General features: G+C 41.6%; 1 protein-coding gene across 3 annotated transcripts in view; it reads left to right on the plus strand.

Moving 5' to 3' along the window:
- The first annotated feature begins 322 nt into the window (after positions 1–322).
- Positions 323–13,509, plus strand: part of STX16 (syntaxin 16) — a 28,718-nt gene continuing 15,531 nt past the window's right edge. The window contains exons 1-2 of one of the 3 annotated variants that reach the window (XM_081948391.1): positions 323–711; positions 8,819–8,926. In XM_081948391.1, the coding sequence (XP_081804517.1) occupies positions 577–711; positions 8,819–8,926 (243 nt within the window). In that variant the 5' untranslated portion in view covers positions 323–576. Of the gene's footprint in view, positions 712–5,205; positions 5,359–8,818; positions 8,927–13,509 lie in introns of those variants that run through there. The other 2 variants (XM_081948392.1, XM_081948393.1) reach the window with 2 other exon arrangements.

The raw sequence follows: 13,509 nt of genomic DNA on the forward strand, positions 1-13,509 counted from the left end.
GGGCCAGCCGGGGAAGGATTTGAGCGCCGGACAAGGCGGAAGTGAGCCGAGCCGGGGCCGTGATTGCAGTCAGGGTGGGCGGGCGAGCAAGACTAGGGCACACGCCGGAGGGAGTCGGGGCTGGTTCCCTTCCGTGCCCTGCCAGCGGCGGGGAGGAGGAGGAGGAGGAGGAGGAAGAAGAGCAGCCGCAGCGCCGCCCGCAGGAAACCTTGCAGGGCTCTCCTTGGAGGCGGTGGGGGGGTGGAGGCTGCTTGCGTGGAGACTAACACGGGGAGACTCCCGGGGGCGTCTGGGTGGGTGGAGGGGCGCGGTTTCCCTTAGGCGCTTCCTTGGAAAGAGCTTCGGCCTCCGGGCAGGGAGGGGCTGAAGAACCGCATGGGGAACCCTTGCAGGGAAAGCCCCCGCGGGAAGCCCTTTGCAGCGGCCGTTCCAGAATACCGGGCGCCGTTTTAAGAACCGGGTCCCGCCGGGAAGCTGCCCTGGTGGTGGGATCCTTTGGGGTTAAGCCTGAGCGGGGCTCCTGCAGGCTCTAAGGGGGGGGGGGGTCCTAGAAGGACCTGTAGGAAACTTTCAGGCATGGCCACCCGGCGTTTAACAGACGCGTACTTGTTGTTGCGGAACAACGCCATCCAAAGCCGGCAGCTGCTGGCCGAGCAAGTGAGTAGTTACAGCTCCTCCAGTCCTCTGACTTCACGTAGCATGGCTGCTGCGGTGAGTCTCCCTTCATCCTACTGTATCCCACATGATACCGCTTGTTTGTGTGTGCCAACCCGCTTAAAAGATAGCCAGCATGTCTTTCTTTCTTTCTGGGGGGTCCCCCTGTGCCCCCCCTTTTCCCCCCTGGTCTGAATCCTCTCTGCTTTTCTCCCAATCTATGAGATCTGGTTCGCCTAACAGGTTTCTCTGATATATTTGCCTGTCTTTTATGCTAGGCAGCCCTCAGTACCCTGTTTCCCTGAAAATAAGTCCTCCTCGAATAATAAGCCCAATCGGGTTTTGGAGCACATGCACTAAAATAAGCCCTCCCCTGAAAATATTGCAACACATCAGCAGCCATGAGGTGACCACGCTCGCCGCACCTCAAAAATAATAAAGCCTCCCCGAAAATAAGGCCAGGCGCTTAGTTCGGGGGTCAAAAGAAAATAAGTGTCTTATTTTCGGGGAACCGCAGTAGAATGTGGACTTACTATAAGCGCACCTGCTCAACTGTTGTGTGACACAGAATGCTGGATTTAGATGGGTCTGATCCAGCAAAGCTCTTATTTTCATAGTGCGGGCTACCAGTTTGGCTTAGTCTGATCAAAGGAGGTTGGACTGATTCATGGATGTTACTGGGATCAGTGGCTGTGTTATGCCAGCATATTGAAGACCGTCTACTGGGAGACCAGAGGGCTTCCTTAAGCAGATGGATGCGCCCTCCCCGCTCCTCAGAAGACTTAAATTTACATGGGTCAGGGAGCCAATCCAACAGGACACTAGTTAACTTTTTATGGTTTAATATTGTACTCTGCGATTCCATAATAAAGCTAATGCTAGGCTTTTTTTCTAAAAGTGGATCATTCTATACATTTGTTGTCAAAAACATGCTCTGTATAGATGTGGTCAGTTTTGATTTTTAACCAGCTAAGGATAATAACAAAGGGACCAGAAATAGATGTCTTTATTGCCTGGGAATTAAATTCCCCAATATTTAATTCATTTTGTTAGGTTGGGTGTTTTTTGGTTGTTGTTGGTTTTTTGGAAGAGGGAATATTTATTTCTTCTCCATTTTCTAATCAATAGTGCATGTATAATAATTATTTTATAATGCAAAACGATAGATCCTTTTTCATCCCATCAACTGAAAGTGCTTGTGGTCAGATATTGACATAGCTTAGAAACTGTGAGAGTTGAAATAGACTTGCCTGGCTGATTTCTTTTTCTTATGATTTCCCAGTCAACCTGGCAAAGATATCTGATATTAATTTTTCTTTTCGCTTGAACAAACTCAGAAAAACTCAGGTTTTTTTTCTTTCAAAAAACCAAGCATTTTATGCCATAACCTCAGAGGTGCACTAAAAAATAAAACTAGTGAATACTTGTCACTATGATTGGAAATATTTGGGTCGACCTACCTAGACTGTATTTCGTGGTGGTTGAAATGCCTTTTATAATTATACAGGTAGACATAAAGGGGATGTTAAAATGAATGTAGCCCTGTACTTTCTCATGCCATCTTTAGCCAATGGAGTGCCCTTGAAAAAGCCTCTTGGCGGTACGAAATGGCCTGTTTCAATATCAAAATAGAATGTGTTGAGGTCAGGAGATTTCTTTTAAAGTTGGAATACCTTGTTACTGGGCACAACTACTTAGAGTCCATAATGGGGAGTTTCAGAGTAGTAATAGCACAATATATTTCGAATACCCTCCCAAAAGCTTTTATCTAGTATTAAACACAGAAAGTTGATGGTGCAAAGTTAGCAGTAGTTCATATGGTTCTATTGTTATAGTGCTGATAGAACCACATTTTTCCTGAGATTGGATGTAGGAAAGTAATTTATGGCTGAGGTACAGGCTACAGATTGTTAGAAAATTACCTAATTTATCTTCAGATGTTTTTGAATTAGACTAAAAAGGGAGTTCTCAAATTCTTCAGCTCATTGACCCCTCCATGAAGTTTCAGATTTATTGACACTCCCCGCAAACATATTTAAAAATTTAATAAATACCATACCTCTTTTTACCTTTACTATGAATAACATCAGCCAACATCAGCTTTTGGGGTTGATATTGACCACTTTGGAAAACTCTAAACTACAGGAATGTTTCTTCCTCATTCTTTATATACAATGGATCTGCTAATAGAGGCAGTATCAGCTGAATACAAATGGTTCTCCACTTACGACCTTAATGGAGCCCAGAATTTCCATCATAAGTCACGACAGTCATAAGCTGAGGCACTCATGGGACCAAGCCTGAGTTTACAACTGCAATTTTAATAAAATAACCCACTACTTTCCTCCCGGGCAGTTAACTGGCAGGATATATATCAATTTTTCAATTGACTGACTTTTAGCTGGCAGTATGAAAATCTGAGAGGTTTAAGTAGATCCATTATCCAGCCCTCCCTCCTCGGGAGGGTGGGGGGCTGATTCCTGCAGTGTGCATTCAGAATAGTTGTTGCTATTTTGGTCTTGTAGTATTTCCAAAATTATTCCTCAAAGTGATGATGTGGAAATGACTGAAAATGCTGTACAAAGTCACCATGGAGTTCTCAGCAGTTTCGAAATGCTAGAGAAGAGTATAATCAGTTAAAGAAGACTATAAAATAATAATCAGCTTAATGTAAAAGGCATGCCAGATTGCCTTTTGACGTGGACTGTGGGTGTGTGATCAAAGGGAGGCAGTTGAAGCCATCCAGTTGCTTGAAGAAATAGCTGAATAATCCTGATAGATTACATTTATAGACCTTTGCAGCACTGAAACAAAAGGACTTTAAGCCAACGGGCATATTGGTCTTAAAGAAAGACAGACAGGTATCTCTGCAGAATAGAGCAGCATTCTTGGTAGCAGAAATTATTGGAATGAACTACATTGTTAATAGAAAGAAGGATGGACAACAATATAAACCAGGGGTCCCCAAACTTGGCAATTTTGAGACTTGTGGAGTTCAACTCCCAGAATTCTTCAGCCAGTCAGTTGGCTGAATGATTCTGGGAGTTCAACTCCACAAGTCTCAAAGTTGCCAAGTTTGGAGACCTCTAAAATAAACCGTTGTTCCAGCACTAATGAAGAGCAGATTAAGTCTACATCAGAAGTCCTTAGTATGACATCCATTTCCATCTGCATGAAGAAATTGTATCTGTCATGTGCTTTCTTTTTACTTTTTAAACTGGCCTAGTTCCTCCCCCCCCCCCCCCCCAGTTACATCACCTCTACATGTTGTGCCTTATTTCTCGTTCCCTTTTTTTGACCTGCTAGAAAGGATAACTGGAGCTCCATTTGTCTAAAACAGGCAAAAAACATAAGACTAAATTAGGGATGGAAGTTATGGCTGGACAGCAAGTACCCTCAAGAATTCATCCAGTCCTGCTAATTGAGAAATCCATTAGTGCAATTCTCTGTGTAGAGACGCCTTCTTCTTAAAAACAGGAAAAGCGTTGACTGAGAATTCTTTTGGCTTCAACTTGGCCACACTTGATTCTGAAACTAATCCAATGTAGAGATTGGTTAATGAATGTTGCCCAGACAGACTTTCTTTAATGAATGATCTGCATGTAATCTCTGACTTTTTTCCTGTTTTATTAAAATGTCATACGTACATAAGCCAATTGACTCCTTTTAGATATTTCATGGCTACAGAGTTTAAATCTTAAGTTTAAGATCCCCTGTTTATTGTTTTAATGTCTATGGTGCATTTTAATTGAATATTTGTAAGCCACCGTAAAGGGGCGCAGTGGCTCTGTGGCTAAGACAATGAGCCTGTCGATCAGAAAGGTCGCGGCGGTTCAAATCCCTAGCACCGCATAAGAGTGAGCTCTTGTTACTTGTCCCAGCTTCTGCCAACCCAGCAGTTCGAAAGCATGTAAAATGCAAGTAGAAAAATGGGAACCACCTTCGGTGAGAAGGTAACAAGAGTTCCGTGCGCTTTCATCATCTAGTCATGCTGGCCACATGACCAAGGAGATGTCTTTGGACAACCCTGGCTCTTTGGTTTTGAAACGGAGATGAGCATCGCCCCCTAGAGTCGGGAACGACTAGCACATATGTGTAAAGGGAACCTTTGCCTTTATCTTTAAGCCACCCTAGTATCGCTTTGGCATGATGGGCAGCATATCAGTTTGGTAAATATATAGTTGTGTTATTTTCAGGTATCGTGTAACTGAATTAAGTTGGAATCAGATCCTCTAAACTAGGATTCGGTGAACAAGTTTGGCTTGAATGATTTCTTTTAACGGCTAGGTTAAGTAGAAAGTTCTGGATCCACCATCATATGAAGCAATTTATACTGTTTGTGAGAGTCTGCCTTGGTTTTCTTTTTATTTCCTTAACGAACTTTTTAAAAAGTTTGTAATGTAAAGCTCCTAAAATGTGCATTTTCTTTACAGATCAAGAACATGGTTAGAAATATATTGAAAGGAAAAATACAATGTGCAGCAGGCCGAATGTGAAATCCACTTGAAATCTGATACTGCTTTAAAGACTGTTTTGTTTTCTGTGATAATCTGCCAATGTTGATCAATAAAATACTTGCATTCCTTCAACTGACTGTACCCTGTGCTCTGTCCTGTTCTTTTTGTTTCCCTCTCTTAAAATTTTTTGCTGTCTCTATATGGATGGGCTGATGTGATCACCAAACCATCTCAGGAGCTGGATGAGGTATTGTGCTGTTTGTCTAATCTGTTCTTCCAAATAAAATATCATTCAAAGTTGCCTTCTTCTGGCAAGGCATTTAATTTAGGGTTATTCCTCCTAGGGGTTTTCCAAAGGGAAACCAGAAGACTGACTTGCAAATAGTCATCTGGATTTTGTCTCTGGTTTACTTCATTCCCTCACTTACTGTAATATGCATGGATATTGAAGTGGCCAGGATTTAAAATAGTACTGTTTAAACCAGGTGTATCCAATCTATGGCCCACAGATTGCATGCAGCCCTGGCGGCTAGTAATGTGGGCCCCACAAAATTTCCCTTTTACATTAGCTTTTAAAGCTCTGGATGTATAGAAACACATTTTATTAGCTTTAGCTTCAGCATAATTGCCATTTCCTTTTTCTAGAAAGGACTAAAAACCTAAGAATACCAAAAATGTCTTAACTGGCATGTTTACTTGGAAATGAATGAAATGTAGAGTTTGACTGTGCAGGTAGGTTTTTAAACTTAAATATAGGAAGACACGAGGGCCAGTTTTAAAAACGGAGCTGGCACTGTAGATGAGCCACCCTGTCTAATATGGTGGATTGCTTTAAGAATTCCTTTAGTGTAACATTTTCTCAAACCAGGAGCTAACGTGGTCTGAACAAAAGAGATTGTAAACTATAAATAATTTTAATATATCAAGCCTAGCGCTTCCTTTAATTATAAAGCCAACCGTAGATTTTTATATAGCTTCCTGAAGAAACAATACCCTTTCATGGGTCCTATTGTGAAAGGCAGCAAGCAGCTACTTGCCTGGATGTTAAGTGGAAGAACAGTGCCAATGTAGACCGGGATCCAGGGCTAGCTAAATTCTCAGATCGATAAGATTCATTTGGAATGGATCCCCCAAACCAACTCCCTCTGTCCTGTTTTTTCCCACTATGCTCTTTGGGTTTCGGTTTCATTCACTCTCTGTGACTTACTCTGCACATCCAACTAAGTTGTTATTTATTAAACCATGACTTGTTAAATAAATTCTACTAGGATGGTTTTGCCCAACGTGCTGAAACGTAACGGTTTGCTAATTATACTGGCTGGATTCTTTCAACGTGCTTTGCCAAACCACATTTTGGCTTAGTCCAACGTGTAAACCCAGTCTACTAGAAGTGCGCTTTTTAAAACCCCATCATTCCAAAGGCGAAGAAGGTTATATCAAATACGGAATTTGCTCCAAACTCAATCTTGGTTTAAGCCAGGATGGAGGTATTTATAACCTACCTTCAAAGATCTTTTTGATGTGTTGAAAATGGATAGACAGCTAAGCTGGGACATAAAATGTTCTTTGGTCTTTGAAAAGAAAATAGTAAAATAAAGTTGTTCTTTTAATAGTTACCAGCTCAGCCCAAAATCATTTGTCATGTATTAACCTTACTTCAATTGCATAAAAAGCACATGTATATTTGGAAAGTAATCTAGAAAATAACAAAAGCTGAAATAATTTCATACTCCCTAATTTCTTCAAATTCTTCAAGCCCTTCTTTTTCATTGTGCATCTGCTTTAATAGCCTAACTAGATTTACTTTTTTCAAACTTGGCTTCTGTTTTAAGTAAAATTCCGCATTTATATACGGTGTGTTTGAAATGAAGCTTGGCCTGGGAATTTGTTTGTCGGACGGTATGAATGAGTCATAAATTGAAATATTTTAGGTATCATGTACAGAGCCACAACCTTTATCTTAAGCCAGGGGTGTCCAAACTTGGGAACTTTTAAGACTTGTGGACTTCAACTCCCAGAATTCCCCAGCCAGCATGTAAGTAAATAAAAAGAGCTGGTAAAAGTCATTAAAAGGGATAGTGTCCCTTAATGCAACTGTTGGCACACACACCTTCACAACACGCTTCTCAAGTGTGTGAGATGCTTTGTCAGTATTGCTCAACTGGGAGAATACATGCTGATTAATCAAAAGAGAAACTGCACCTCTCCCCTGGCTCAGCAGAGCAAATTGTGGCTTATGTGACACTCTGCCTATGTAATGCTAAAAGTCTTTGTGTCTGATACCTTGACATTGGCAAGAGTAGGTTAAGAGTTATTGAACTACGGTAACTTAAATGGGCTAATTTAAAGAGTGCTGGGATCCAGGATTTCCGTGGGGATGAAAATTGGGAAAGTTTCAGTGCCAACATGCTTTCTGACTACTCTCCCCAGAAGCCTTGCATAGCACAAGGGAGGATGGAAGGGGTGTATTTCCCACCTTTTTCCTGCCCCTCTCTCAGTAGTGGGATTCAGCCAGTTCACACCACTTCAGGAGAACAGGTTGTTAACTTTCTGAGCAGTTTCACATGGATGGACTTCAACTCAGAAAGTTCCCCAGCCAGCATGATCTAAGGCAGGGGTGTCCAAACTTGGGAACTTTAAGACTTGTGGACTTCAACTCCCAGAATTCCCCAGCCAGCCATGCTGGCTGGGGAATTCTGGGAGTTGAAGTCCACAAGTCTTAAAGTTCCCAAGTTTGGACACCCCTGTCTTAAGCCAATGGCTTAAACCTGAGAGAACTTTGCACATCAGGTTGTGTGTGATTTTCTGCCATAGAACCCCTGTAAATTGCAGAGTTCTGAAGAGACGGCCCTAGATAAGTGTGTGTTTGCAAGTATGTTGGCCAAGTTTGTGGGTTCTTGTAATTGTCCTACATGATTATCTCAAGAAATGCATTCAGCTCTCCTTTGCAAATTAAAATTAAAACGGAGTAATCTAACAATGGTCAGACTTCACCCCTTGTCTCTCATTGCAGTTACAGTGTCAGTTTGGTCTAGTACAGTGCTGGCGAATCTATGGCACACGGGCCACAGGTGGCATGCAGAGCCCTTTCTGTGGGCATGTGCACTGTTGCCCCAGCTCAGCTTCGCTGCGCACATGTGCGCACCTCCCACCAGCCAGCTGGACTTCGGGTCTCTCCCGCTCATGCACAGGAGGGAGGGGGGTGCATGCATGGGGGCAGTATGTGTGTGTGTGTTGCATTTTGGGTATGCACGTGCGCACATGCGCTTTGGGCACTCAGTGCCAAAAAGGTTCTCCATCCCTGGTCTAGTGGTAAAAGCACCAGACTAGAAACTGGGAGACTGTGAATTCTAATCCTTCCTTAGCCACCTAAGCCAGCTGGGTGACCTTTGCCAGTCACTCTCTCTCAGTCACACCCACCACACAGAGTTGTTGGGGGAGAAAATAGGTGGAGGAAGCTACATTGGATATGTTTGTTTGCCTTGAGTTATTTGTCAAAATAAAAAAGGTGGGATATAAATAACTAAATAACCAGATTTCTCACCAGAAAACCTTAGTTAGTGTCCAAGAAATCTCAAAAGAGTTGCAAAGAATCAGAAGATCATGAGCTTTGAGTCCTAAATGTTCAAGTTATTTTCTTCTGAATCTGGAAGCTGTGTCATTTTGATTCACAACAGACAAAATGCCTTTCATCTATTTTTCTCCAGCTTGCAGATGATCGCATGGCACTGGTATCGGGTATCAGTTTAGATCCTGAAGCAGCTATCTGTGTATCTAAGAGGTTGTCTCCCAAGTGGATTGATGGTATCGAAGAAGTAAGTATATAAAGAAAGTGATCACATATGCATACATTCTGGAAAAGCAGTAGTAAAAACTGGCAATATTTTGTTTACTTAATGTTTATCTTCCGATGTTCAGGGAAGAATGTAAAATTAAAAAGTGGTGTTTAAGAGTTACAGGTCTAAAAACATTTAATAGGAATACCCACCTAATCAACTCCATGAAATAGACAAATGTAAATTTGCTTTTATTACCATTTTGTACAATTCTTTAGAATATATTACAATATTTTAGGTTTTAAGAGAGAGAGGGATGGGGGCATAATATGGGAATATATGGTATTCTCCCATTTATAAAGGAAGAGGGGTTTGACGGGGGAAAGCTATTTGATTTGCAAAGGTTCAAGTTGCTAGCATTAGCTGGAAGGGGAAATTCATAAGGTTGAAGGAAATAAGATGCCTAAGGAAATAGCTGGATTATATCTTGTTGACGTTACATTTCCCTCCATTATATGACCTTTCTTGGTAAAGTTGTTAAGTGAATCCCTGCAGTTGTTAAGTTAGTAACATGGTTATTAAATGAATCTGGTTTGCTCATTGATTTTGCTTGTGTCAGATGGTCGCAAAAGCTGATCACATGCTCCTGGGACACTGCAGCCATCATAAATAAATGCCAGTTGCCAAGCATCCAAATTTTGATCATGTGACCGTGGGGATGCTGCAATGATAATTAAGTGTGCAAAATGGTGATAAGTAACCTTTTTTAGTGCCAATGTCAGGGTTCCAAGTAACATTCCCATAGCAAACAAAATTCTGAGACAGGCATGTTCCTCAAAGAATAGATTTATTGGGAGAGGAGGAGCCAATGTCGCAACGAGACAACGTGCGATCTCAATGTTCTGAGATCGACGTCGATACTTTTGCTGCTGGGTGGTCCAGACGGACCTAAATCGTCCTGCAGAGACGGTGAACAGGAAGAATATGTCTTGCTGATCTCAGGGACATCGCAAAATCCCTGATCGATCCAAGAGAAATTCTTCACGCCGGTGACAAAAAATCCAGCCATTAGGCTGATGAAGTCGGGGCGGCTCCAAAACGGAAAGATACGGAAAGAGAAAGTGTTTCCAGCTGGTGAGGAATTTTTACCGTTTTAAAAGGGACTGCCTATAAAAAACTTAAAATTAATTCAAATTGGAGAACAGAAGAAATAAGAGGCGGGGACTTCCGGTTCCGGCTGCTGAGAGCGGCGGGTGTGTTTCGCTCGTCCTGTGCGCTCTTGGTGGGGCCCCCTCGATCGGGGGGCACAGGGAGCCTTGTAGGGGCGCCCTGCCGAGGGGGCGGCTAGCTAGGGGTCCTCTGTATCGGCGGCGGCCGCAGGGGGGCTCCTGGCATTGCCCTAGGTGCCAGGAGGCGAAAGGGGGTGCTTGAGGAGCTTCCATGCTTCCGTGCGCTTTCGCTTCGAGGCTGCTGGACAAATTTGACGATCTGAAGGCTGCAGCTGCAATGTGGTGAGATGGAAACGCTCCCCGATTCCCTCTCTGATTGTTTAATGAAGGATTGACAGCTTCTTAAAGATTTTCAATCTGTTCCTGGGAAGTGCGATTGGAGGGAGGGAGATTTCCCCCCCCCCCTTGGAAAAGCGGCTTTGGACTGCTCTCTGCCCTTGGAGGAGGAGGGGGAGAGCTTTAGAATGAAATCACACTCATAGCAAGCAAGCAGATGAATACCCTGCTGCAATTGTGAAAGAGAAGTGATGATCTGTTCTTTTTGAAAACTTTGTAAACTTTTGGTTTGTTGCCTTCTGACCCGTGCTGGCAAGGCAAGATGGCACACTTCCGCTGTCTTTATGCACTTTGAAATTTGACTCCACCCATAGAAATTGCTGGCATTTTGTCTTTGTCTCCATGACACCCAGAAATATCTCTTGAGATACTGTACCCCGGACTTGGAATAATGGATTTTATTGTCTGGATTTGAACTATAGAAAAGGTCCCTATTATTGTCTGGTCTGCCTGCCTCATGATCTCTCTTGACTATCCCCTTTTCATAGTTGCCATTTCATCCTATGGACACAGACACCTCTGAGTTTCTCTTTACTAAAATGGCACCGAAAAGACCCCCACCTGGGAAACCAGGCTTTGCTGGCTCTGCTCCAACATCCTCAACGTCCAGCCCCAGTGGACAACAGACATTAACATCTCTACTACAACCCAAAGCCCCTGAGGAGGACCTAACTCACCAGTTGCTTCAAAAGCTCTTAAAGGGGCAGGAGGACTTAAAAAACCAACTGAAAGAAATGAATGAACAGCTCAGAGAGAACCAAAACTGAACGGCTCAAAACTCACAGAGACTGGAACTTTTGGAGGAGGGGACGGCTGAGATGAGGGGGGAGGTGAGGGGGGTCCAGAGAGGAAATCAAGGACTTGAGAACCATCAGATAAAAATGGAATTTGAAAGGATGTCTTTTTTCCTTAGATTTCAAAATGTAATTGAGACTGATGATGAAGATTTGAGGGAGATTATGACAAACTTACTCGCTGAATATATCAAAAAAGACAGACAGCAGTTGGGATGGGATATTGACCTGGTCTATAGAGTTAATTCAGCTTATGCTAGAACACACAATGTTCCAAGAGAGGTTCACATTAAATTTCTTAGAAAGACTACAAGAGATGAGATTCTGAGTGCACAAAGGGGGCAAATGTTAAAATACAAGGATAGAGAGATAGTCATCCTGAAACAAATCCCAAAGAAAGTTAGAAAAAAATATTCGCTCTTAGCGAAGAAACTATTCGAGAAAGGGGTTTAGTTCCGGTGGCTGCTGCCAGAAGGCATGCTGGTATTCTGGGAGGGCAGTAGAATCAGAATTAATACAACTATGGAGGTGGAGGCCTTCATGGAAAAAAACAAAGCTCTCCTGGATAAAGCTGATGACACTACACAAGACACACAAGACACGGGAGGTGCCGGAGCCTTGCTGGTGGGGGGGGGGGGGAAGAGGCAACATCGAGAAAACTTAGATCACAAAAGTGAGTTAGAAAAATAATGCAATTGCTGATACAGGGAATTTTTTTTCTGTTGGATATAAAATAGATTGAAATTATTGGAAGATATAAGGTAAAAATATGCTGTCAAAAAATTGTTAAGTAGTAATTACCTAATGTATTAACAAGTGAAAGTTATGAGAACCGAGAGGAGTGCCATTTCCTGCATAATGTAGCTGTCATAATTTGTAACCTTACCCATTACCCTTCTTCCTAAAAATTTTGCAAAACCAAAACCAAGAAATAAGCGGCAGAATTAAGTTTGGAATGGTTTTGGACAGTGGGTTATCTTACTTTTTAAATGCTATCTTCATGGATGGAATTTATGCAAGCCTTTTAAAACGAATGGATTAAGTTTTCTTCTTTTTTTCTTTTATTATTCTTTGTAACCTATGGACTAAAATTCTCCTTTTTCATTACTGTGGGTGTTCTAACTCATTCAAGAATTGGACTTTTTTTTTAACTTGAAATACAAAAAAGATACAAAAAGTAACAAAGAAGATTGCAACAATAACACTGGGAGGCTGGAGGTTTGTGTATTGGAAACAAAACACACTTACTTTTCTCACTGATTATCCTGGCTTGGCACTCCAAGGTCACACTGCTTGTTTATAGAGAGTGATAAGAAGAAAAGCATACAGATGTCCCTTTGAAGTATATCTTTAACCAGAGAAAAGTGAAAATAAAACATTGTGAATCTATGCTTAATCTTGTTAACCTCCAAGCTAGAGCAGCAGTGTTTGTTAGCTGGAGATAATGGCACAATTTCAACAGTAGAAAGAAACTTGTAAGTCTGCACAAGATATTCTCAGAAATACAGAAATTATCAAACACATATGAGAGGATAGAGAAGAAGTTGGAAGACTTAGAGCATCTAACAGCAAAATATGATGAAGAAGTTGGAGATGTTTATCAAGTGGAAAAGTAGTGGTTAAAATCCTAAAAATCGAAGAGGAAAATGAATATAAAGAAGTTAAATTTGCTGATATTTATGGTGATTGGTTTGTCTCTGAAAATGGAAAGAGTGGAATACGGAAAGAGGAATTAAACGGAGGGGAACTCTACCCCAGATGGCAAGATACAGAAGAAGAAAAAACAAAAGAATGTATGGATTTAAAGAGAGAAATTTTATTAGCAATATCATTGATAATACTACCGACAATCAAATATAAGCTGATTAAGGAAACAGAAAAAGGGCATCGAAATTACATGAGAGATTTTACTAGCAAGGAGTTGCTAAGAGGAGTCCATACAAAGTTGATTAAGGAGATGATTAGAGGACTGACACCACAAATGGCAGAAGATATGAGACTGTTTTGCTACTGGAAAGATACAGGTTGATAGATGGAAGAGTATAATTTAAAACTAGTTAAACTTAGTGAAATTTAGTGACAATAGATATAGTTAAACAAATAATTGATAATGATGATAATGTATACAATGTGTAGTGTTATGATAAGTAATAATTGGATATGAATATTGAATGGTACCCATGAAAGGAAGATTAGAAATCCTTTTGGATTATATATAAAGGTTAATAAAAAAGAACTAAGTTAGATACAGTTAAGTCTTGAT

This window comes from Natrix helvetica, assembly GCF_964273705.1.
Source record: "Natrix helvetica genome assembly, chromosome: 3".
Lineage (NCBI taxonomy): Eukaryota > Metazoa > Chordata > Lepidosauria > Squamata > Natricidae > Natrix > Natrix helvetica.